The sequence below is a fragment of the Amphiura filiformis genome, chromosome 1, assembly GCF_039555335.1.
Source record: "Amphiura filiformis chromosome 1, Afil_fr2py, whole genome shotgun sequence".
Classification (NCBI taxonomy): domain Eukaryota; kingdom Metazoa; phylum Echinodermata; class Ophiuroidea; order Amphilepidida; family Amphiuridae; genus Amphiura; species Amphiura filiformis.
This window is the reverse complement of record NC_092628.1, coordinates 36111637-36139194: the sequence shown is the minus strand read 5'-3', so window position 1 is coordinate 36139194 and position 27558 is coordinate 36111637. Positions and strand designations below refer to the sequence as shown.

At 38.1% G+C, this 27558-nt stretch overlaps 1 protein-coding gene across 1 annotated transcript; it reads right to left on the bottom strand.

The window, feature by feature from the left end:
• Positions 1-443: 443 nt before the first annotated feature.
• Positions 444-17962, bottom strand: LOC140158737 (E3 ubiquitin-protein ligase RNF103-like). The gene is made up of 4 exons (XM_072181944.1): positions 17422-17962; positions 10107-10243; positions 9821-9936; positions 444-7077 (listed from the first exon to the last, which is right to left on the bottom strand). Exons 1-4 carry the CDS (start codon positions 17657-17659, stop codon positions 5211-5213), a joined length of 2358 nt encoding a protein of 785 aa, XP_072038045.1. The 5' UTR covers positions 17660-17962; the 3' UTR covers positions 444-5210.
• Positions 17963-27558: the final 9596 nt, after the last annotated feature.

The window sequence follows — 27558 nt, the reverse complement described above, 5'->3', positions numbered from 1 at the left end:
CTATTGAACACATGCATCTCTCAAAAGGAAACATTTAAAGGTGACAATTTTGCAACTGTTACAACATCATAGCTGATGAACTCCCAAGTAGCAAAATTCTATTTGTGCACTATTTATACAAATATTCGTGGTACATATAAAGCAAATATTATTACAAAAGTTGTACGGGATGGATCCCTTTTGTGGAATTGACAGTGAGTAATCTCAGTATATGACAGGTGATGAATCCACCTAACTCTGGGTTAGAGATGGCAAGCGATCACTTGCCTCAAATGTAAAAGGCATGTGATAATAAATAGAATAAAAGTTACAGTCTCATACTTAATTCGCCATGAATTGAGTATTAGCTACTATATGTAATTGAGTTAATAGAAGACTTTGGTATGGCAAACCAACTACCATGTATAAGTTTTATATAGTTTTATAAAAATTAAACACAAGAATGGAAGAAATTCCTTTTTATTTATTTCATACAGGTACCCATGACATCAAATGAGAGGTGTCCAAGATTTCCCTTAGACATTTTTAGAAAATGGAAAATGATGAACAGAAATTCATGAACAGAAAAGAGCTTCTTACCAAGATCCGTCTGACTGCATAAGGGACTTTATAAGAGGCATTACAAACCTGCACAGTGCAAGACAATGTTTTTTTCTATTTTTCACTGCAATCTATTGAGCAGAGAATTGTGGTAGAGTACAAATCAAATCAAATTTATTTCCATGTCATATTACAAACATAAACATTATACATGTAAGTCAGTACAGTGGTTAAATTACATTATATTAATGAAGAATGAGACAAAAATAGTACAAGTTTTTTTGTTATCATGACATGGAGGAGCCGTTCTAAAGGCCAAAAGGCCAGCAGTGAATGACCCCCTTACTTACGCTACGTTACGTTACATTACCCTACATTACATTACATGTATAACTCAAATTAATTCTGCAACAAACACGAGAAAAAAGATAATACCTTAAGCCTAATATAGAGTGATATTACAGATTATATTCAACCAAATCAACTGAAAATGCAATATTATAAACATGAAAATAAAAAGCCTGGACCCACGAAAAAACTAAGTACTTTCCTGACTATTAAATCTAGTAAGACATGATAATAGCAACAAAACTGATGCCATTGTAGCGCTTCATGTGCAGGTTCATGATGCCATGTTCGCACATATCAAGTTTGTACCACGTCAAATGAACTAACTCCCATGCTTTTTGTCAAAGATTCAGAAAAGCAAAGGTTTTTCATATGTTTTTCTTTCACTTAATTGACATTTATTTATTTATTTCTTATTTAACCTGGGGTGACCAATCAATGACATTAGCAAATAATATAATTATTTTCAATTTAAAAATTAAAAATAACAATTCAAATGCCCCATTGTTTAAAATTACCCATCATAACCAGATGGTTCATGATTGAACTCAATTCAGTCACTTTTGCTACACAAAGACAAGAGAGCTGTTTTAGGACTACTTATAGTGGGTTTGGGATTTTATATTCCTACATTAGTGGAACCAATGTGTTTTGGCATCCTTAAACCTGAAATGATAAACAAGGCGGTTCTCCAACCACAAGTCTCACCTGCTTTCGCGACCGCCTGCTTTTGCGATTACTTTTGGTAGAGGCAAATGAATTTGGCGGTTCTCGGCTGGGCACAATTATCTGGCTGATGGTGACTGTACCCACCAAGTGTCATGCCCATGCAACAGGTTTTACTAATTTGACCTCAGATGACCCCTGGTGACCCTGAAATGACCTTCCGAAAATTTGGCTTTAAATGTCGACTGTACCCACCCAGTTTCATGGCCATACGACAGCTTTGACTAATTTGACCTCTGGTGACCTCGAAATGACCTTCCAAAAATGTGGCTTTCAATGTTGACTGCACCCACCAAGTTTCATGGCCATATGACAGTTTTTACTAATTTGACCTCAGATGACTTCTGGTGATCCCAAAATGACCTTTCAAAATTTAGCTTAAAATGTTGACTGTACCCATCTAGTTTCATGCCCATCTGACAGTTTTTACTGATTTGACCTCAGATGACCCCTGGTGACCTCGAAATGACCTTCCGAAAATTTGGCTTTAAATGTTGACTGGACCCACCAAGTTTCATGGCCATACGACAGTTTTGACTAATTTGACCTCGGATGACCCCTAGATGACCTCAGTGACCTTGACCCACTAACCAATACAAACCGGTTCTGTCTCGGGTCAAGATGCACCCACCCACCAAGTTTGAGGAACATGCAACACCTAGTCTCCGAGAAAATAGGCGGAAGGCAAACTTTAACCAAAACTTAAACCAAATTTGTCACATACGCACATACATACGGAAAAGTGATTTTATAGTCTCCTGCCATGCCTTATCAGGTGAGACAAAAATTAATTGGTTCCATTTTTTCTATGTCCCCTGTGGTTCCCACAAGGGGTTGAAGGTCACAGTGGGGGGGAACCTAAAATAGTCCCTTCATGTTGTAGTATATCTCAAATTATTTCTCTCATCACACGGAAAAATAAGTCAATTGTCATATTTTTCTACGGTGCTTAGTTCAGGATTTATTTCATATAAGGTCAAATAGGGCAAATTTCATACACAGAGGTCAAAATTAAAAAATGGTCAGATTTCATCGAAAGTGGTCTCAAATTACTCCCCTTAACATAAGATATCTCAAACATTCACAAATATAGTGCATTTTTGTACTGTCATATGTCCCCCTTCAGATTTCATAGACATAGTCCAACAGAAATATCATATTTCTGTTGGACTATATGTCTATGAAATCTGAAGGGGGACATATCATTTGACCCATGATTTCATCCATTCCGAGGTTGTACATTTCTCAAATTATTTTCCTATTTGGTTTGTCCAGAAGGGCAATTTAAGACATATTTCGATTGAGTGCAATTTGAAAATCTGCCTGCTGTGCACAAGATAATTTCATTTGACCTTACTTACTCTGAACAGGGATATGAGACATATCCCTGCTCTGAACTAAGCACCCCAGTTTAATATGATAATTGACTTTTTTATTCCTAGGAATGAGATGAACAATTTGAGGTATACAACATGATAAAACAAATATTAAATGTTGGCCCTAATATGACCTTCGACCCCTCATGGGGAGCCTATCCTTTGAGGTGTAAGGATGCCAAAAACATTGCTTGCACTACCAGTCACCCCCTGCTTTTACCCCCAATATACGAGGGGAGGTCAATAAGTTCGTAGAACAAGGTACTTGAAAGAGTACTAGCCAAATTCTTTCTATCTCACTCTTCAGCATGGTCACTACAAACCTTAATGCACCCGTTGCAATTTTTCTTGAAACCTTCTATGTCAACAAAATGGAAGTCTTCCGATAGCTCCTTGAGCCACTCTTCAGTGAAGGCTCACCAGCATTGATCACCACCAAACCTGATATTATGAAGGCAGGACTTAAAATTCTAAAATAGGTTTCACTAACTGGAGGTCATGCCTGAACCACAACATGGTTACTTTAATTAACTGACCCCTCTGTCGTGAATGGCAGCTTGACAAACTAAGAATAGCGTACAGGACACAATCCGAGAACAGCCACATTCCTACCATCAACCTTCTTCACATGATGGCTTGCCTCAATTTTGCTATCGAAATTGTATGATATATGCCTATGATTGTACTTTCATTTGGCAAATGATCTGTCATCAAGACTATCCCTGGATCTCAGAAACAGCGATGAAGACCTTGCACTACGGTGACCGAGTGATGATCTTCTTAGGGGTGTGAGATCCAGGTGCTTCCACTAAGTTCACTCATAATTCCAGTGATTATTGTATGCCTTATCACCTTTAGCCACATATAGATAAAACTTGCCTTGGTCCTCATTCTAAGTATATAGAAGGTGTGGACCTGAATATGTCAACTGGTATCAAATTTGTGCATGAAGATTCATGGACCTCATCTAGAAGACACCCTGGAATACCCAAATGTTAATAGATTAATATGGAAAACACATTCATCAGAGTTGTCATATTTTGTGGCTACCTCATCTTTCTTATTTGGCTATTTATTCATTATCAATGCCACTGTACCAGCGCGTATATCATTAGTGGTGACGTCAGCAAGTCTTTTGGACCTTGGGTGATCTTCAAGGACGCTCATTCCATTCTTGAACTCTTAGAACCATTTCGTTGCTGTTAAATACCAAGGACTTCATTACCATTTACAACAACTCTACATTGTTAAAGTTTATCTGAGTTTTCACCACCGTCGGGAGTAATTTCCATGATGACCCTGTATTCACTTCTGGTAGTACCTGTGAATTCATGGAGGTAGGCTTCCTCTGAAGAATGTCCTGCCCATATATAGTGATGCAAAAACATAATATCTTTGCAGTAATGTTTTGAAGGAACAAGCTTTCAAATGAGACCAAATTCAATACCGTGCGACAAAGTAGCATACCGAGTTCTACGAACTTTTTGACCGGCCCTCGTATGTGCATTTGTAAATGGTTCTGTGGAGGTGTGTGTGTTTTGTCACATTCACACTGTGGAGTCTGCTAACAACCGTGGAGCTCTACAGTTTAAGATAACCTCAAAAATGGGGTTTTAGAGCCATAGAGGGGGGATACCACCTGTCATTTTCTGATTAGAGCAACCTCCACAGTATGGCGGTTGCTGTGAGGATTTGTGTAAAAAATCTCCCCAGTTTGAATGTGGGTGTGTGAATCTCCCCAGTTGGAAAACACACACACCTCCACACTTGGCAGCATCTACAAGAGGGGGTGCATGAACATGTTCTCACAAGGGCTCTAGCATAGTATTTTTTTGCTTACTCCTACACCTACTATAAATATATCAAATTACTAGCTGTCTTGCAGGCAATTCCGCTGTCTTGATTATCATGGTTTGGAGCATTTATCACATAAATGTTCTCAATATATTATAGGTTCCATAGTTATCTTTCTAGCTGCCACACTGAGAACTTGTAATTGTATTTCTGTAAACCATGATAGCCAAGACAGCAAGAGAGCTAGTAACTCCATATATTTACAGCAGAGGTAGTTGGACAAGACATACAGAACAAATAAATCAAGAAGCTAAAAAAAGAACATCTCGAACCGAGGCTAACAATTAAAGCATGGGGACTTTGCCTGTTGGTGCGCTTATTAATCTACGATATTACCATGAAAAAAGTATCCATGAAAAAAAAGAATCAATCACATTTTATTCCATGTGTTGAGAGACCTTTGTTTGTTTTCCTTTTAAAAGCTGGCCACCTACAGTTTGGACACTCATGTTTACCCCCTTTCAACCACACCAGTATACATTGGTGATGGTAGGAATGACCACATGGTAAACCACACAATGTAACACCAGGACTGTAAGATTCTAAACAGATTGCACACTGACTGCACTCTAACATGGTGTCTGGCCACGAATCACCAACATAATGACCTTTCACATCTGCATTATGACCTAATGTTTGAGGCTTTTTACCACAACTGCATATTGGGATGTCCTCAATTCTGCCTACAGAATCTGTTTTTTTATTAGCATGTATATTTGAATTAACTGAAATGCTTTTGGGTGTGTGCAAACTAAATTTCCCTCCACTGTTATTATGTGTAAGTTTGGATCCTGCTTTTACAGATGGACTTTTCTTACATTCACTGGAATTAGAGTGAGTATAATAATTGCCACCTTTTTCACATCCACTGTTGTCAATTTTGGAAATCTTGGTTTCTGTTTTATACCCAAAACTAATATTCTCAGCAACAGCTTTCTTTACACTAGCCATGCCAGACTTACCACTTAACTCTGCCATGTTATCATCACAATTGGACATCCCATTACACCATGAACAAATTGGATTGAAATTAACATGGTCTTGTCTATTAGATATCTTAAATAACTGTGATTTCCCTCTGGACTGTGCCTGTGCAACTATTTCATCTGAATGTTCCCCAAGGTCATTCCATTGGACCCCGTTATATTCCCATGTTGGTAAATCTTTGATGTACTCTGTAGGAACAATATCATGTAACCACAATTCAGGTGTGGCCATTCTTTCAATCCAAATATCTAGCCCTTCATCCAAAATATTACTTCTCAAGGGCTGTGTGTAAAATCGTGGAGAAGGTCGTAACAAGAAATTATAAAATTGTCTTGTGGTTTCTCGGACCCAGGCACCACTTGATATATCTGATTCAGGTACTGGTCCATGGCTCATTGATTTCAGCCACCCTAATATTAAACAGTATACAAGATATGAGGGTATTAACCATTTTGAACATGCCAGGTAAACAATCCAGTCATTACGTAACTGGCCAAGAAATGCTGTCTGGCTCAGTAAACGACCCAATTTCAAACCAAGCCTCCATGCGGGATTCATCAAAGAAAATTGAAAGAGACCTAGCAATGGGAGCCACACAATCAGTAAGCCCAAGTTATACTTACCCATGACCCATAAAAAACTGCAGATTCTTTTGGCCAGCCCACCCGGTGTTAAAAACAGTTCTAAAACACACACAGAATTTACCAGAGTAAAACAAAGCAACAGTATATCATTAGCTTCTGGGTAAAGTGTTCTTAAATACAAGTCCAATACATTATATTTTAGATATTGACCTTTTTTATACCCATAATGGACCACACCCTCTGGGGTAGTAATCACATATGATGGTAAGTTTTTAAACCCCAATTGGTCAGCTATGGTGTCACTCTTGATATTCATGTGACCAAATTGAATGCGACCAGAGAATTTCATGCTCACTGCTGAATAAAATAGTGGTATATTTGGTACGTCAGAAAATAATGAGACTTTGACAGGATATTTATCTGGATATTTGTTGTCAGTTGGTGTCATGTCCAGCCAGTAATCAATTGCATCATGAATGTCTGCAATAGTATGTATCTTGGAAGCTAATTGGTGGTTCACCCAAGCTAATATATGCGAATCTCTGTGATTGGTGGATGTGTAGGATACCATGGTTACCTGGTCTTTATGGCGGTTTCCTTGAGGCATGGCTAGGATCAGACTTGACCGTGCCCATCCTCTACGATGGCAAAATCTAGGACAAAAAAGTAAATGAAATTATAATGAAACAGATGTAAAATTCTGCATAATAATTATTCTAAGTAAGATAATGGGTACACCTGGACAAAACCGGAACACTAATGTTTTTGCTTGCTAGTGACTTTAAGCATCCTCCTGAACAACATATTAAAAAATGAGAAAGAGAGGAGTAGGGGAAAAATGCTAATTTGCATAAAATAAAAATGGCTACTTTTGCAGGGCCCAAATTTCAAAATTGGTTGAATCTGGGTTAAAGTCATATATTTGCACCTATTATGTAGTAATGTATTCCTGTCATTATTACGATTCAGTTTGACCTATTTTTTGTGGTAGTTCTTGAGTTATGGGCATAAAGGTAAAATTTTGGTCCTTCACAGGGTTAAAAAAAACAACCTAAAATGCTCAGATCTTTATAAAATATTGTTTCACTTGGAAAAACATTTTGACCAAAGAATAGTTTGCCATATCTCCAGGGCCGTCGCCATAGGGGTGTGGGGGGTGTGACACCCCCCTGGTGATCCCTAAAAAAGGAAAAAAGAAAGAAAGGAAGAAAGAAAGAAAGGGAGAGAGAAGGGGAACAAAGAGGGGGGAGGGAGAGAGAGAGAGGGAGAGAGAGAGGAGGGGAGGGGGAGAGGGGATAAAACTACATTCCGTTCGTAATATACATGTAGGCCCTATTGGGTCGGTGTTATGGGGCTACAATGTGCACAAAGAACTAGTGATTTTGAAAGATCGACAAAATTATGTGCGCATCCCATGACCCCTCCGCACCGCTCCCTTCATCAGCACCAATGGAGATTAGCCATGGGCATTGGCAAAGATCCCAGGGGGAAGGGGATAAATCCCCTAAAAATGGTCCATACGATTACCCCCAACATGTGGACACTGACCAAATTAACCTCATATTTGGTAATATAAACCTAAAGTTTTTCATGCACTTCGTGCGCTTTTGTACAATAAGTTGATTTTGTCACCAACAGGTGCTGGATTCACTTCCAAGAAATATTTTCCAACCCCACCAACATGTTAAAAAGAAAACTATGCCACTGACTATAGGCAGGGTGGCAAGTCAGTCCCCTCCCCCTGCTCAGTCGACAGAAATGTTGTGAAAAAATTAAATTTTAGACCCAAAATTAAGCCCATTTTGTAACATTTATACTTTGATCAGCTCGTAATCGGCGGGAATTGTTAGGTTTTTACCACTACGCTGAAAAGTAGACCGCCGTTAAAAGTGATATAGTTGACCAGTATGGTCTATATTTTGTGTGTTAAAGAAAGTAGGTGAAGTATTATGACTTCAACTTATGATGCTTCTGGCAAGACACCACAAGACAATCCTCAAAATAATGTTAAAACATATGGATATTAATCCGCGATGTTATAAGGCCCGCCGATTACGAGTTGATCAAAGTATAGTATTAAAATGCCAAAATTGTCGCGCGCATTCATTTTGGCAAACCCTTTTAGTGAGTAGATCTCAAACACGATCACAAAGTCTCAAAAATGACAGTTATATTTCCATCCTTTCTATTATGTAAATCATAAATATGAATGCTACTTGTAGGGCAGCTCCACTGATGCTTGGAATAAGCATTAAGCTCATGAGCTGGATCAAAATACCGGGACAAAATTAACTAAAAGTTGTAAAGGCCTATGCATCTTCCTTTAGCACGATTTTAGGAAAATTGTCCCCATTGTGTTTATTTTAGCATTGAGATTGCATTTTTTCAGCGCGCTTTGCGCGCATTTGTTCCGCTATTGTTCTTTTAGTAGCAGATCAGTGGGACGATTTGGAAATTTTGACTCCTGGCTCGGTGACTCCAGTACATCCCATTTTAAATTTTAGCATTGAGATAGCAGATAGCTTAGTTTCCTGGTCAAGGAATTCTGGGGACAGCTTGGAAAGTTGTGGAGGATGGGTCAGGGTGTCTTCATCCGTAGCTTAATTTTTTTTTCTCGACACCCCTTGAAAAAATGGTCTAGCGACGGCCCTGCATATCTCAGGTATTGAGTGATATTTTTAGGTAAAAATTAGAATTAAGCGGTTTGTAATTAAGGTGTGTAAATAAAACAAAGGTTTGTAAATACAAATACTATGCAATATGCAAATAAGGTCATTTATATTCATAAATAATGCAAATAATATGACACAAATCTATACAGCACCTCAGGCTACCATATACTATCACAATACCAGTGGCGTAGCGTCATAGGGGTACGGGGGGCACGTGCCCCCCAATCGATTGAAAATTGTAGAAAATCCCATAGGAAAATTGCAAAAAAAACCCGATTTGTGCCCCCCCCAATCAGCCCCGGTGCCCCCCAATCATGGTCGGTGCCCCCCAATCGGATGACCCACGCCACACCACTGCACAATACCAAGTTTGAAGTAGATCGGTTTAAACTGCAGAGTGGATTAATGAAATTGTAGGCAAAATATGCAAAAAAGCTCCGATATTTATTGATTACGATCGATCGTTGTTGTCAAATTGTCTTGGCAAAAATGCCAACACAGATCAAAATGCATAACCACTGTAACGTCATATCTCAAAGCACCCAATGTAGCGCCGGCAGGGGTTAAATTGTATTTCTTCAATTGTTTATGTGCTTTATTTCAATACCAAATAATAGTTTTCTTTCAAGATCCCTTTATCACTTTTGGTTTCTGTCCAGTGTCATCCCTCCTCTCTCTCTCCCTCCTGCTCTCCTTCCTTCTCCCAGACTATACTACATGATAAAGATCTTACCTATAGTCTAGGTGCACAGTCAAATTTACGGTCCTTATGCCAAAGCGTGCCACTTTCTTTGTTAAAATTGTCCAGGTACTATCTGGTAGTAATGGCGCATGGCCATATGGAGTTATCTGTATCATGGTATACAAAGGGACAAAATCAACTGGATTTTGTTAATTAGGCAAATTTGTGAAAATCAATGGGCACATCCCTCCACTAATATCTTAAGTTGTAGAGAGATATAATACAAAGCCCTGTAATTAAGGAATATCTCAATTGCACCCTCACACACAAATCATACCTGTACAATCCACACACTGTCCTTTTTGTCTTCAACTTCCTCATAGAAATGTGCCCCACATGAGAATTGTGTTGTCTGAGACTCAATATCATTTTCTTCCTTTTCAAGAAGTGCTAATTCTCCCCCCAGTACATCTCCTGCAAAAGATCAAAATGATCATTATGTCATAATTAACTTGTACTTCATTATCATGTCAACTTATTTTAAGTAGGTTTGGTTAGGATTCCATATCCAGGTCACCCACCACTTCAATATGATTCTTGCAAGGATTAATTCACTTCAGTAGGGGAGAGCGGGGAGTGTTCGCCCTAAGGGCAGGTTCACCCACCCCTTGTTTCTCAGCACTACGGCTATTGGGGGATTTGGTGATGGCAAAATTAGGTGACATAGGTTATTATAAACTTCTCATATTAGCTACCGTACGCGACATCCTCCGGGCACCTGCCATTACCATTAATAACTACATGGTACACAACTATGCAGCCTTTGTGTTGGCGGGAACATTGAACTCTCAGTAAGTACATGAGCGCGTCTTGTATTTGCTTGCAGTTAAATTGGATTGATAAACAAGTATGATTGACAGTGCATGTGTTAGGGACTTTGCCCGTTCAAAGTCCCATTTTAAAATGCAATGTCCATAGTCGATTTTTAACTCGTAGATTCTAAAATCAGAATTGTTCAGTATTGAAGTGCCAATATATAATTATGACATTATGATATGTTGCATTCAATAATATAAGCCTCACGTACACTTTACTTTTACTGTCACTAATATAATTATATAAACTTTTTCTTTACAATTTTTTTGATGTAATAAATATCAGTATAATTTCGAGTTCAACTGAATACTTTCATCATGATTAATAACATGCGGATGACTTTCTATCATTTTTTATATCTAAGGTTGAGAAAATCAGAGCTAATGTTGATTTTGTTGATCAGGGAAACATCACTGATCCTAATCAAGTTATTTGTACAAAGTATGTATTGCTTTGAATCTCTAGAAACAGGTGATGTTGAGAAGATCGTTATGAAGTTCCCCAGTAAGACCTGCTCCTTGGACACACTGCCCACCTGGCTTGTCAAGGACAATTTGGCTATTTTACTACCTATAATAAGGCCAAAAAAAAAAAAATGTTGTGTTGCCCTCCGGCCGGGTCAAAATCGCGAAAATTTGGGCGGTTTTTTTTCTTTCAAAAAAAAAATTCAATTTTTTTTTTTCAATTTTTTTTTTTTTTTTTAAATAATTTTTATTAACAAATGATTTTTTTTTATCATACATGTACCCCCAAGCCTATTCCCAGATCCATAACGTTCACTAAAAAGATTGTGCCCCAAGCCAGCCCTTTAATTGGATAGTAGGACTGACTCATTGAATCCCAACAACATGGATGTTTAGGCCCTTCACAATTGATTTTGAGTTTCCTATTTGGCCCATTTCACGGTTAGGTGCCACTTTTGGTGAAAAAAACTTGAAATTTTCAAAATGGATTAAATTTCATTTAATTGGGGTTTTCTTTTCCACATAAGACCAGATTTTCATAAAATATCATTTCCCAGCTTAAATCTCTCTACTTCTTGAAGAAAATTATAATTTATTATCTCATGTTATGTAATTTTTTAACAAATTTGATAAATATTGAGTAGTGAATATTTATACTTTTACTGTCCAATACATATATAATAGATATTTAAAATAAACAAGTATGTCATAGGCTCTCTTCTGACCAAATTTGGGCAAATTTTGTTGTGTAATGACAAATTTATGGCCACTTACATGTAATTTTTGTGGTAAAAAGGAAATTGACATGAAAAGGTTTACTCAACAATTTTAATAATCAATGAATGACTCTGATATTTCACAGCTTTGATGGTCATAATATGGGTAATGTTCACAAATAATATCAAGCAGTTTGAAAGCACAGGTCAAATTCAAGATTCTTATGTTTGTGCAATTTTGGATGTGACTGATGTCAATGTGAACGGAAACCACACACTGTAAAGTAGAGTATGTTTTAGAAAATAATGATTCAAAGAGTTTTCACACACTCAGTAAATTAAATGGGATATATTGAAACATATTAACCTGTGTTAGTGTTCATTTTAAAACATTGTTTACAATTTATAGAGGTGGATGTGACATTTTAATTGTGAACAGAATATTTCATTATTATAAACAGTTTGCTTGTCAAAATATAAGCTTTAAAGCACTTCTAACACATATATTTTGATAGATTCTATTGAATTGAGCAATGCTAAAATGTTTTTCCTGACCCTTTATATTTTTTTCCAAGCAAAATGTTTATAATACTGAAATATTCCGTTCACAATTGAAAATGTCACATCCGCTTCTGTAAATTGTATACAAAACTGTCCCCTAAAAGACAACAACAAAGCCATGAAATAATCATATGTGACATGTATGAAATAATAAACCTATTTTAGAAAGTCAAATATCATGTTGTTTAAGTATTTTGGCCTAAAAACTACTACTTTTGAGGATGTGACATGTGAACGGAAATTGAAGCTTTTTGAATCTCCTGTCACAATTAAAGAAGGCATGCTGAATTAAAAACTTATTGTGCCTTTTGATCCCCACAAACCTGTAATGAAATAACTTCAAACTGGCATCCTAGTCCCATTCCTGTCTTAGTTCTTTGAAGAAACTATTTTGGATGTGACACATGTGAACGGAAACTTTGAAATGACATCTGCAAGCTAAGTTGATGAAGGAGTTTTCATTAAATGGTGTCATTAGATAGCTCATAGCAGGAGATTTTTAAAAATCAAGGAGAACAAATTCTGCCACTTATTTGTTAATAAATTATACTATTTGGAAAATTAATCGGATGTGACAAAATTGTGAACGGAATTTGTTGGCAAAAATTCAAAATATCGCTGTATCTACGTATTAAGAGCAACAAGTGTAATTTGTTCAACAAATAGTAACAAGACTCTGAACTTTACTAAAACACACTAGTTTGCCATTCATGTAAAGTATTAGTCGATCTATTCCACATTGAATAAGGTACATAGATGTGAACGGAAAATGTCACATCCGAATTCAGAAATTTAAATGGTTCTCATGCTAGTTTAACTGACAACTACTACTTTGTTCATGTATGGCTGTATAGTGCAACTTGTTCATTACATAAAAACAACAAAAGCAGCTGGTAGGCTCAACATAGTTAAAAGTGGCAGCATTGGAAAATAAATGTCTGTTTTTAGGTTGCTAGTAAAATGTGGTTTTTGACCACTTCTGACCCCTGTGCGCACTGAAAGATAAAAGCAGAAAGGCCGATTAAGCTAGTGGAGGTAGGCTATACAGAGACAATGAAAAATCACCATCAGTCAATTCTGTAACCCCATTATTTTTTACACACCAGGCCAGATACGTCGAAAATCAAAAAGTGGCGCCTAACCGTGAAATGGGCCATTTCCCACCCGCATCAAAAATTGAAAATTGCAAAATATTTAATTATTTGATTTTTCTCTGTCGTTTTTTCTGTTAAATGCCATTTTTGTTACATTAATTTGCTACTTTCTATCATGAATCCTGAACAAACAAATAACACATATTATTAATTATCAATGTATAAAATCAACCATAATTGCAATATGATCTGCAGTGCCAAAATGTACCATGCAGGATGTTCATGTTGATATTGGGCTGTGACCACTTGTTTCAAAATGAAGAAAATAATAAGTAATAAATAACTAATAATTAAGTTACCTCATGCCTATTTTAAAATCTTTAAATAGTAAACTAAGAATTAATTGTGAAGGGCCTTAATATTAATATTCAACATTGGGTAGAAAATACAGCCAATATAGTTAGGGGAAAAAGTTCACTTTGGTGACCACTCTCTGGCTAGTAAGGTTTGACGATTGATTCGACTTCTATGGACCATTTAGAAAAAAAATAGCCACCATGTCCCTCGCGAAAATCCGGCATTTTTCGCTAGAATAAAATCCAAAATGGCCGCCACCACCATTTTGAAAATTTAAGTTTTGAACCAGAGCACCTATAATCATGCACAAAGACACTTTTTCGGATATGTCGAGTACAAGGATTCCGATTCTGACATTAGTTTGACATTACGGCATCATTTTCACCCAGAAATCCAAGATGGTGGCGGCACCATCTTGAAAAATTTAGTTTTGAACAAGAGGACCTTAAATCGTGTACAAAGACACTTTTTTGGATACGTCGACCACAAGGATTTCAAATTTGACATTACTTTGACATTACGAACTCATATTTACCCAGAAATCCAAGATGTTGGCCGCCGGCGCCATCTTGAAAAAAATAAGTTTTGAACCAGATTACCTAAAATCGTGTACAAAGACACTTTTTCCGGTAAGTCGACCCCAAGAAATCCGAATCTGACATTAATTTGACGTTACAAAATAGTTTTTGCCCAGAAATCCAAGATGGCCCCCATTTGGTAAAGCGTAAATGTGATTTGTGAATGAAAGCAGAAGCATAAATGTGTCATTTCCGCCTTATCTGGGGTTCATGTCCCTTATATGGGGTTTAAACTGCCTTATCTTGGGTTTACATCCCTTATCTAGGGATAAGGCGCCTTACCTGTGGTTTAGACGGCCTTATCCTGGGTTTACGTTCCTTACCTGTGGCTAAGATGCCTTAACCTTAGCATATCGCAGTCTAAACCCAGATAAGGCATCTAAACCCCAGATAATCGCCGTAACCCCAGATAAGAGACGTGACCGTCGATAAAAGCAGTCCAACCCCAAATAAGGCGCTTTAACCCTAAATGAGGAACATAAACCTAAGATAAGGCATCTAAACCCCACATAAGGTGCCCAAACTCTAGATACGGGTCGTTAACCCCAGATAAGGGGCGTAAACCTCAGATAAGACATCTAAACCCAAGATAAGGCGCCTTAAACCCAGATAAGAGACGTAAACTCAGATATGACAGTTTAAACCCCCGGCTATTTTTTTCGAATCAATCGTCAAACCTTACTAGCCAGAGAGTGGTCACCAAAGTGAACTTTTTCCCCTAACTAATATTAAGCATATGCCTCTCTTCACTCATGTGACTGTGAAATAGTAGGTATCAAATGGTTGAGTTGCTAAAAAAAAAAAAAAAAAAAAAAAAAAAAATCCGGCCGGGTGTACTACCAGATTTTAGGCTTGGGAGGGCAACACAACAATTTTTTTTTTGGCCTAACCAAGGTTGTTAACAGTTCTCTGTTTTCTGGAACATTCCCTGACACTCTTAAAGGCCGCTATAAATATCTGGAAAACACATTAAGTTGGGAGCCGTACAAAGTTTGGTGGTATAGAGGTGAACATTGACTTGATTATATTTTAAGCCTACGTAATTGGGTTGTCCTTGAAAGTTTGCCTGGTCAACTGGATCCCCCTTTAAGCAATCTATAATAACACCTGTTCTAAAGAAATCAAACCTTGATCATAACATTCTTAAGCACTACAGGCCCGTGGCCAATATCAAGTTCTTGTCAAAGGTCATCGAGAAAGCGGCGTCATGTCAAGAAGGTAGCCATATACACAGGAATGATCTGGGCGAAAGAAATCAGTCTTCCTACAAAAAGGTTCATAGCACGGAAACTGCTCTGCTAAAGGTGAAGAACGACCTTCTCCAGTACGTTGAAGACAGCAAGACTGTACTGTTGGTGCTACTTGACATGTCGGCCGCTTTTGATACGGTTGACCACCCCATTCTCCTTCAGAGGCTTAGAGATAGGTTTGGAATGTGTGATTCCGTTGTTTCCTGGTTTCAATCTTATTTTGAAAACCGTACCACCAGGGTGTCCATAAAGAATGCCTTATCCAATGAACACGTCCTCACTTATTCTCTGCCTCAAGGGTCTATCATAGGTCCTCAAGGTTTTATATTGTATATTTCACCAATAGGGATATAATTCGCCGTCATAATATTAGTTTTTCACTGCGCAGATGACATCCAATTATATGCTGCTTTTGATCATAAAGTCCCCGGGAGTGTGAACGGACAATGAATCGTATTACCAATTGCATATCTGATCTTAATATGTGGATGTTGCGCAACAAACTGCAATTGAACCAAGAAAAAACAGAGTTTTTTGTTGTTGCGGGCCCAAGAGTGTTAAATTTGGTGTCTGATATCCAACTGAAGCTTGATGGTAAAACAATAGAGCCTTCAATCTCTGTTAAGAACCTGGGTGTAACCTTTGATGGTTCAATGAACATGTCCATCCATATTAGTACCCTGTGTAAAACTATCAATTTCCACATTCGCAATCTGTGGCGCATACGCCGTTTTATTTCTCAGGAAGCCTGCCATCATGCCGTTAGAGCACTTGTCCTGTCCCGCATAGACTATGCTAATTCTCTTTTGTTTGGTGCTCGTGAGGCCGACCTCAAACGGCTACAACGTGTCCAGAATAAGGCGGCCAGGCTAGTTTTTGCTTGTGGACGGGACAGTGGTGCTCTGCGGATCTCCTGAACTCCTTGCATTGGCTTCAAGTGAAGGATAGAATACAGTTTAAAATATTGTTGTATGTCTATAAGTGTTTGATGAATGTCGCTCCACCATATTTATGTGACCTGCTTACCTTGCTCAGCTACACGGTAACGCACGAAATAGGCCCAGACTCCGCTCCTCCTCAGATACAACAAGGCTCTTGGTTCCACGATCAAATAAGAGAGCTGGTGATCATTCGTTTGCTGTTGCCTCTCCACGGCTCTGGAATGAGTTGCCTATCCAGTTGAGGGAGGCGGTGTCTGTGCCTGCTTTCAAGCGTTTGCTTAAAACACATTTGTATTAAAGGGGCATTTCGTGATCCACAGCCTCATCCCCCCACTTTTCTCAAAAAAAGTTGAGATTTTTATATCACTGGTAACCTCTGGCTACATAATGTTTATGTACAAAATATTTCTTGCAGATTAATTCGTTTAGCAAAGATATCGTGAAATTTGAATTTCGTTCTGGTGCACCAGAACAAAATTACAACGCATTGTCTATGGGGCAGTGTAATACACATAATCATGCATAACTCGCAAACGCAAAATCGGAATCAACTGAAATTTTGGGAATAGGCTTTTTTCGTGGATATGTACTGAAAATGTCATAAAAAGAGGATGCTAGGATCACGTAAATACTCCTTTAATGTTGGTTGTATTTGTTTCTTGCTTCATTTTTGCCTGTATATTTTGTAAGTAAGGCGCTGTGCTCATTGTTAGAGCGCCATATAAGTGTTGATTAATAATAACAAATAATAATAATAACATGCTTTTATTTATCAAAAATCGAATATGACATAGTCTAGCATTTTATGAGCTCACCTGAAGTGTGAACAAGGTTAGTGAGTTCCTTTTTCTCCACAATACCATCATAGCTCACTCCTCTTCCATCTAACAAATTCTTCAGTTTTCGTACACTCAAAGAGAATGGATCTATGATCTGGGTGGCAAGAAAACCAGCTTCATACCAAGCCAACGTCTCTATGACCCGTACCAAGACAAATAGCAGCGCAAGGTATAACAATAACAAACCGAATTTTGTTAACATTACGTGAACCATCGCGGATCGGGGCAATGTTCTACCTCTGTTTAACCTTAATTTTACATCACAGAAGGCGCAAATGATTGTGATGTACCTTCACATCAAGCTACACCGTTTCTTATCAAATTTAAAGAAATAATACGGTAATTTTGCTCCAAAACAGACACATAGTTTTGCTCTGTTGTCGTCTAACAGAAGGACACGTAATTGATAAACAACGGTGACCGACCTGTGCAGTGGAGTGGTGTGTCAAATTCACACCCGGAAGTAAATCAATACGACTCGCATTCCTGCTCATTTGCATATCTAAGTGTCCTTTTAAAATTTCGCGCCATATCTGTAATGTTATTTGCCTATTTCACTCCAGAAAATTTCAATTCCAATTCATGCACAAGCCAAATAATTTTTATTCCAATTCAATTCCAATACATTGAAATGAAAATCCCAAAAATTCAGTTCAATTCAAATTTCAATCCAGCTGTCGAATTAACATTCAAATCCAATTCAGTTTTTCAACTTCAATCCATTCCAATATAATTCATGCCCAAGCCAAATTCAATGCATTGAAATGAAAATCACCCAAAATTCATTTCAAATGCATTACATATCACTATAGGCCTACATTTGAGCTATTTTTGGAAGCAATATACAATCTGAGTACATCTCAATCCAGAATTCTAATTTCATTATAAAATTGCACTACTCGGTGCGGTGGTCACTCGATAGTTGGCCCAACAATAACTTAGAAAAACATTCTTGATCCACACACCTCATAGAGTTTGCCATGATTTGCCATGGATAAGTTTTGTAGATTTAGTCCATTGACTAAGGTCAGTGACCATTGTTGAGGAATTTTAAATAAATGCCAGAAGCTATTCTATTGTGGTGGATATCCAACTTACAGTAGCCCTACTAGTAGGCCTTTTGACTGTGGTGATCCAAAACCATGCTATATCATAAAACCTGGCTATATCCAAAGAATGGAAATTGTAATGATGCGTGCGCATACTGCCAGGCATTGACGTCAAATTATCTTACTCGAAAACCGTTGGGGTATGACAATGTACCCCACTGAAAGTAAGTTATTTTTCAATTTTATAACTGCTATAAACCGTCATTTTGAATGGGGCTGTCAGCCTTGTATTTTCGCAAGCCTCGAACGTCTCATGTCGCTACTATGCTGCCTGATTTGGATGATGACATAGGCCTAAGGGGTGGTGCAATAATTATGTGTACCCCCGGGGTGGTGAATTCTCAAAATGGTTTGCCAAAAATCGCTTCCCCCCCCCCCCCCGGCCGTGCCAAATAATCTTTGCTCCCCCTTTTGACGTGCCAAAAAACCTTTGCCCCCCCCTTTTGAAGTGCCAACAAATCTTTGCCACCCCCCTTACACAGCTAGATTTTTGGGAACCTGAATGCAGGTATTTTTTATGAAATTGATTGAATAAGTAGGTGACATGTGCAATTTGTGCATCATTACAATACACATATTGAAACTGAAACACAGTGGATTTTTAGGCCTATATTTTTAACTTTGGAGAAAACATGTTGCTATAATTCATCATTCTCAGATGTACACACTGTACATAAATGCACACACAAACAAAAAGAGTGACTGCATATATTCCATCACATGCTAACCGGAAACCAGAAAGACCACGTACACTGTACAGCACCTCCTGGGAGATACTGAAGGGATGCTGCAGCCAAACAAAATTGCTTTGCTAGCCGAAGATCACAGCAGCTGGAGAAAGCGTGTGATCAGCTACTAATATGATGATGATGACGATGACCCAACCAACACATTCAAAAAACTGGCTGCAAAACATTCTAAAATGGTATGAGCTGACAAAATCAAATTTTACAAACATGCCAAAATACATTTACAATAATATTTTTATAACACGTTTTCATGACCTTTATATGACCTGATATTAATATGTTGTGACCAAAACACAAATAATGTTTTAAAAAACTGAACATATTAATTTGTGTTTGCTGGATAGTCTCTTTCTACCAAAGTTCGGAGAGTAACAGGGATTCTAAAGTGTGCCACTCAATTAGTTTTGAACCGTTCAAGGGAGACCAGGATTTGAATTTTCAGCCTATTTTACAACACACCACCACATTGGGTTCGTTACTTTTAATGCACTCGGTGTTTCTACCGTCCCGACTCAAACGATTCTAGAAGTTTTTCTCATAAGCCCCGCCTACTTTTCCTGCCTTCTCGGCGACCCGGAAGTAACGTTTTCCATTGGTTTGTGTGGTGCAAAAAGAGGAAATTACCAATATTTGGCAACGAATTACAGGAATTCCAGTCGTAGATCTCGACTGAAATGGATATTTCTAGGTAAATAACACTTTCATTTATGCAATATCAAAAAATTGTAGGAGATCTATTACCAGTTTGGTAGAAAATCGAGTTGAAATGTGGGCATGTTTTTGGTATGAATTGACAGGTTCGTATTAAACTCAATGGGAATCTCAAGCTTAGGCTAAATTTTAGTCTCGGCATTATACAACAATATTTTGTAAATTTTTCTCATAAATCGACTTGTCCATGTGTGGTATACACTCTCTTTTTCCATTTAAATAGTTACGAATGGAAATTTTGGCCTTACTAGCGTAACAATTACGAGGTATACTAAAATGCAGAAAACCTTTGACGAGCGCGTATTGTAAGGATACATCGCGTATGTACTGCGTTGCACGCACTTGTCTCTGATTGGCTGCTAAGGCGATATGTTGTTGCTGAGTGGAAATTTATGAATGAACTGTGCGCCGTACGCGTTGTTAGCGCCGAATTTGCAACATCACGGTAGTCGCGCTCGTAAAAGGTTTGCTGCATTTTAGTATAATTGTCAGCGGTTACGGATTCTGCTCCCTCCGCCAGTAGTGCAAGACTGTGGAATTCGGCAATGTCGAGATAGTATTTTCACACGTTCATAACCTAAAATGCACTTTATCACTGAGTGTCTCCCAACGAGTGTTTGTTTATTAATAACAAATGTCTTCATTACAAAAGAAAACTTCCAAACCTGTTAATTTAGATTATAGTTTTGAATTCCCACACATATTGGGGACTGCCATTTTCTTCGAAGAAATTTATGACCCCCTATCGCCGGGCAAAAAATTTTAGGACCCCCTATCTTGGGTCGAAAAATTTTATGACCCCCCCCCCTTCACAGACTCAAGACAAATTATTTATTGCCGGAACTAAGGTGCGGAGCGCACCAAAACTTATAGTGAAGAAAGTGCATGGAGCGTGTTAAAATTTTTATTGTAAGTATTAAACTGTAAAGAAGGCCCTTTGCACATAGATTGTACGCACATTTCGATTGGGAAGTTAAAGCATGCGCGCATAGTCACCAGCCCTTCATAATTCTGTAACCCCCTATTTTGGGTGTTAACAAAATTATAACCCCCTATTTTTTGTCTGAAACTTCTATGACCCCCTGTATTTTTGGGACCCCCCTTCCAAGAAAATGCCAGCCCCTAACCACCTTCAAAATACAAAACACTGATTTGTTTACCTCTTTGATGAAGTATGTATTTATACTACTACTGTAACGTGTAATTTTTTGCTTGTTAAATATTTTAAAACTGCATTTAGGGGTTGTGCAATAATTATGAGCTCGGGGGGGTAAAATTTCCAAACGACTCGCCAAAATTGCTTGCCCCCTCGGCATGCCAAAATCGCTTGCCCCACCTCTTGGCCTGTCAAAAATCTTTACCCCCTCCCTTTGCACATGCCAAATTTTTGGGATCCCAATTTGCAAACCTTAAATGGTCTATATAATTATGTACATGTTATGAAAGTGCAGCGAGCAGGAAAATTTGCATATTTAAGCGTTTCCGTATTGTTATCCTAAGCCTTTTTAGAGCGCTTTTATTTAAAAGGCGCCCCAAGAATGTGTGCCAAAAATCATTTGCCTCTCCCTTCGCTCACCAAAAATATCTTGTCCCCCTATTTTACCCTCGCCAGGGCTCATAATTTTGCACATTGCACAGCCCCTTAGTGAAAAAAGTAAGTCTGTAATTAGAAATTTAAGGACCTAGGGCTAGGAATATAAAAGTGAAATGAAGGGGGGGGGGGGGGGGTAAAAAAAGGGGCCGTTCACAAACACTTGTAACAGGGGGATTGGGGGAAAAAGGGGGTCTGAAATACTTTTCAGGGCCCCCCTAATATTATTTTCAGGGCCCCTTTTGGCCATGATAAATGAATGTCAACCCTATAGAAAATGGTGTAAATTAATGTTCTAAGGTACAAGAAAAAATTAAGGTGAAATTTTTACAGCCTCCCCCCCCCCGGGCAATTTTTCTTTTGGCATTAGGCCCCCTGTTACAAGTGTTTGTGAACGTTCCCAAATATGACACCTAAATGAACCCTGTGGTGTGCGACCGACTGGGGGTTAATAATTTGCCCCATAAATGAAATCACTCAGTGCTGAATGACACCGCACCACAGGGTTCAGGGGTAACATTCTCCAGTGACGAAACTAGACTTTTGCAATCAAGAGAACAGTTAGCTGGGGTAAATCTGCCACCACCACCAAAGGGGCTGGGGAAATGCTGATTTTTATTGAAGAATGTGTTCATTTGGGGAAGTGTGAGTGGGGGCAAGGATTTCAAACAAAGCTGCTGTAACAGCCCCTTGCGTATTGTGCCACTGTCCCAGCTCTACCCTAACAAATTTTCTAAAATCATATTTTCCTTTTCAGACCTGCCAAAAGATGAGAGCGACTGTACAAGTAACAAGCAACTGCCAGTCACCATTGACCAATGCCCCTGTGAGCCATTCCATGTCACTTTTTGCAGCAGAGGCAGACAAAACAAAGGACTGAAATAACGGAGTTCAAAAACGCACTTCACTATGTTGCTAATTGAAGAACAATACTAGTATTAAAAGTCGGGACTCATAAATTAGGTGTAATGGAATGTGTAAAAATTATTCAGATCTAGTATTAGAAATATTCAATCTAGACAGATTAGAATACAATTTAATTCAATTTAATTTTAATTTAATGGATTAAAAATTGCTTAGATTGATTTTTAACCCCTTAAATTAAAATCAAATTAGATTGAATCAAATTGGATTTTTAAAAAATCAAAGCGATTTTAAAAATCGAATTAGATTGAATTCTAGATTGAATGTTTCTAATTAGAGAATAAAGGTATTGTTTTTAACCGCTGGAGTGCATCTATCGTCTCTCATATAACACGGGCGACATCATTATTTTAAGTAAAACAATGAGGCGAAACCGAGTTGTTTTACGCCAAAAATAATGATGTCGCCCGTGTTATATGAGATGATAGATGCACGACAGCGGCTAAAAACAATACCTTTATTCTCATTCTTAAACACTTCCAATTCAAATAAAAATATCAAAAGAATAATAATTATTACAAATTTTAATCAAATTAAATCCTACATTTTGCAAGGAATTATACCTAGGGCTTAAAATCAATCAGTCCTGTTGTTGCTATGCAGTGTGCACCTCTGATTGGTTCAAATAGCAGTACGCCAGATCGCATCGATGCATTATCGCGCTGACCCGTGTGATATCGTGTCATATCACACGGGTAAGAACCAATAAGATTGCAGGAACATTCTCAAGTGTAAAAGAATAGATTAGAATTCAGTTAAATTTCATTTAAATGTTTTAATCCAATTTTGGACTTGTCTCTGATTACAATCACTAGTAGACTGATTTTTTTTAGTTTGAGGAATTTGTAGGGAACGTATACTGTATGGATATCTTCCATCACACAATAGTAGAGGCTAGTAAAAAAATTCCCATCATTTATTTGCTATTTAGTAGGTGGATGAACTATTTTGGTTTGATTGTTTATTGATGCCAAACACAAGCAAACACAGAACTTCTTCATACTTTTTAATTAAAAAATAGTGCTTTTTATTTTTTAAATTTCTTACAAATCTCAAAATAAACAGTGATCAAAACTACATACCCGCCGATTCACCATGCTTTTTCATGAACTCTTGTCTTTTTTATATAGTGTAAAAATAACTTAAGTAATGAATTGCAAGTACAAAAAGATCATTTCTTTGTCTATTGGCAGTCACTAGTCTTTGGGAAGGCTTGTGTGCAGGCCTCAAATTTCAATGTTGTTTTTTTTTTTGGGGGCTTGAAAATGGGTGCCCCCAAAAAAACACATTGAAATTCGAGGCCTGCACACAAGCCTTCCAATTTCCCAAAAGACTAGCGAGGGCACCAAGGCCAACAAGTGATGAAGAATGCCTTGAAAATGATATGGGGCACCAAAGCCAAAACTGAAATAGGGCACACAATGGCCTTGGTGGCCTCACTGCAATTCAAGCCCTACTTAATATGGTACTTTCACAAAAGACTAGAATTGACTGACACCTGCCAATGCTAGTCTTCATGAAAGAAATAGTTTGTCTGCCAAAAATAAAGCATTTACAAGTCGAAGATTTAGGACCAGAAGGCCCTATCTGCAATAGCTGACGGGTGTCATATTTTAGATATGTACACTACATAATGCAAAAAATTATTGAGATGTCTACATGGCAGCTATTGCAATTGGGGCCTTCTGGACTTAAACCCTTGAAGTGGATACTTATCATATTTAATTATTGGAATGAAGGTACACCTTACCCATCACTGCCCACCCACACCCACCGGAACCCTGGCTATTCATTAGTTTGCCTCAAGTTCGGTAGTGACGTTGGTGCAAAATTTTGTGGGCCGGGGGGGAGTATTGAATCGCACTCGTAAAGTTAATTGCGTAGAGAGTACATGTACAATGTTGGTTTTAGGGCTCTCAACTAACAGGTAATTATGTACCTGGGTACATGTACCTGATTGAATTTTTCGGTGGGAATCTGGGTACTCGAAAATAAAAAATAAAAATCAAAAAATTACTTTTGCTTCTATTGAACAGGCAGGGACAAATTGAATTAGTATGCATTGCTAGCTGTTCAATAGAAGCAAAAGTAATATTATTAAAATGTACAACTTAATCAAATTTAAATTTTTTTTTTTATATAACAGTATTTCTCTGGTTTCCAACCTCAAATAACAAGTAATTTAAAGCCTACAACTGCCAGGTTATTTTTTCAGGTACTTTGACCCGGGTAGGCCAAGAACAGGCGGGAACTCGGAATTGGTGAGAGCCTTTAATAGTTGGTTTGTAATGGCACAACCGCGAAAAGACATTGATGTCATTAGGCCTACCGAACTTGAGGCGAACCAAATAAAAGTGCCTGCACATCGAACATTTCCAATCATTCTGTGCTATAATTTACAGTCTACAAAATGTATGGAACTCTGCATTGTACTTGTAGGCATCACATGTCATGATGTCAGTGTCACTTGTTGAGGTGAGGTCTTTATTGTTTTTATAATTGGAGTTCATATTTACTACTGCATCGTGCATGTAGTTAGTTTATGCACAACATGTATTGCTATGCAAGTACGGTATTTAATTTCTTTTAAAATGTTCAACCTCCAGATAAGATTTTTTTTTTTTTTATTAAATTGTTGACTTTATCGGTCCAGCAGCATGTTGGGAGAGTTTTAAAAGCATGCAACAGATGGTTTACAGATGCCAGCTGTTCGCTTCCAAATCATTATCTTTTCGGTCTTTCAAGAATTGCGCCATTATCCTCATGTTGTTCTACTGCACCTGGAAATGAGAATAAAATAAATTGTAAAATAATATTAGCCAATGATAAATTACAAATTATTATCCATGTATCAGGATTATAGACTGCCTTTTACCATGGACAGCATCCAGCGATGCTTTTAGTTTCATTCTTTTAACTCGGATGCACTCGCTTTAAAAATTGAAAATCACATTGCCACAATTTATTAAAAATTCCTGTAGTAGGTTGCAGAATAGAAGAAAAATGGCTATACAGATCACCGTGGTGAAAAATGATGCATTACTTGCTTTTTTGTACAGTAACTGAGTAAGGGGCTGTGCAATAATTATGAGCCCTGGGAGGGGGGGGCAAGAAATGTTTGGCGAGCAGAAAGGGGTGGGGCAAGCAATTTTGGGCAAGCCAAGAGGGAGGGGCAAACGATTTGTGGCACACATTCATGGGGCACCTTTTAAATAAAAGGCTAATGGAAAACAGGACGGAAACGCTTAAATAGTTCCTGCGCGCTGCGCTCGCAACATATGTCTAGACCATATGAGGTTTGTAAATTGGGATCCCAAAAATTTGGCATACGAAAGGGGGGGCAAAGAATTTTTTGGCAGGCGAGAGGGGAAGCGAATTTTGGCGGGCGAGAAGGGGGGCAAGTGATTTTTAGCAAGCCGCTTGGAAATCCCCGGTTCATAATTATTGCACAGCCCCTATGTCAATGATGGCTGCAGAAATATGCAGAATTTGAAAACAGTCATTTGCCCATAACTTAGCTAATTTTGACATACTGACATGGTGGCAAGACCTCTCATTTTTTTAGTTAAATCATCACCTTTTTAAACAAAATAATTAAATGTAAAGGGCCGTTCACAAACACTTGTATTAAAGGGGGACTTTACAGACCTCGAAAATTTCAGGCCCCCCTTTATGACATGAAAATTATGGGTCAACCCCATAGAAAAGCATATAAACTCAATTTTTCCAAGAAAATCTGTGGTCATTTTTTCAGGGCCCTCCCCCCCTTAGGAGGGTCAAAAAATTTCAGGGCCCCCCTTTTTGCATTTTTAAGTGTTTGTGAACGGTAGTATTAAATGGTTAAAATATAAAGAAACCCACCTTGCAGAGTCGTGTACCATGTGTACACAATTCAATTGCACAACAAGCAACACAATCCAACATTCTCTCAGCATGCTCAGCTAGCTGTACACACAGATAAAGGTATGATCAATGCATATGAAAACACACGGGCAGTGCAGTACATGGTGGTGGTCAATGGAACAAATCTCGATATCTCGTCATGTTTTCGCCGTGTATTCGATGCGGGATTCGATGTCCGTGGCAATATTTGTCCTTAGTCCATCTTATTATTTGCTTCTCTGATACAAGATGAATTGAAAACCTATTGCAAACTTGTCAAAGCACGTCGGTAAACGAGGCAAATAATGCGATTGATTTTGCACAACTATCGTGTGTATTGCATTTTGTGTGTGTGAATGTCTCACTGGGCGCAGCCATGTTTGTGATCGAGGTCAGAGGTGAAATCTGTCAATCAAACTACTTTGCGATATTTTAGGGAAATATTTTGCCGAAGGCATTGAGGTGGTGTGATTTTACAAGTCAATCTCAGATGGCCTTTGACCTCAATGTGTGACCTTCAACAACAACATTAAAGGGCAGGTCTATAGCAAAAATAACATCATATCATTGGCAAGCTAATATTATGAGGACAATGAAAATGACTCCTTTTTTGAGAAAATAAGACATTTAAAATTGATATTCCGCAAAAACCAACTTAAGCGGCGAGTTCCTTTGAACGAGACAGATTTGGTCTAGAAAACCGGTGACGTCATGAAATGAGATGTGCCCGCTGTGAGAAAAGGGACTATAAACGCTCTCAATGGACAGAACGTATACTGTTGCTGTTCACAGAAAAAAATTCCAAATTAAGTATTACAAATTTCATGGTTTTTAAACATATGGATAAAATCAGCCGCTTTTTTTATATATTAGGGAGCGATCGTTATTTATGGCAGGGGGGAATGGGTAAATTTAGGGGAACACGAAATTTTTTGTGGTCTTGAGGGGGAACCTGAAATTTTTAGTTGAAACAGGAGGGGGATTGTTAAATTTTAAATGGAGAAAATTGGGAAAACAAGGGGAACGCGAAAATTTTGAGCGGACGCGAGGGGAACGCGAAATTTTTGTCGATATTTTTGCCAAAACACCCATTCCCCCCCCCTGCCGTAAATAACGATCGGTCCCTTAGACAATTGTGATATTACAA

Bases quoted from the DNA above. Each gene is read 5' to 3' on its own strand.
- LOC140158737 (XM_072181944.1), bottom strand. From the start codon at position 17,659: ATGGTTCACGTAATGTTAACAAAATTCGGTTTGTTATTGTTATACCTT. The intron at 10,244-17,421 runs GTGAGCTCATAA...GATCTTTTGCAG, and splicing joins TAACCTTGTTCACACTTCAG to GAGATGTACTGGGGGGAGAA. The intron at 9,937-10,106 runs GTATGATTTGTG...ACCATGATACAG, and splicing joins ACAGTGTGTGGATTGTACAG to ATAACTCCATATGGCCATGC.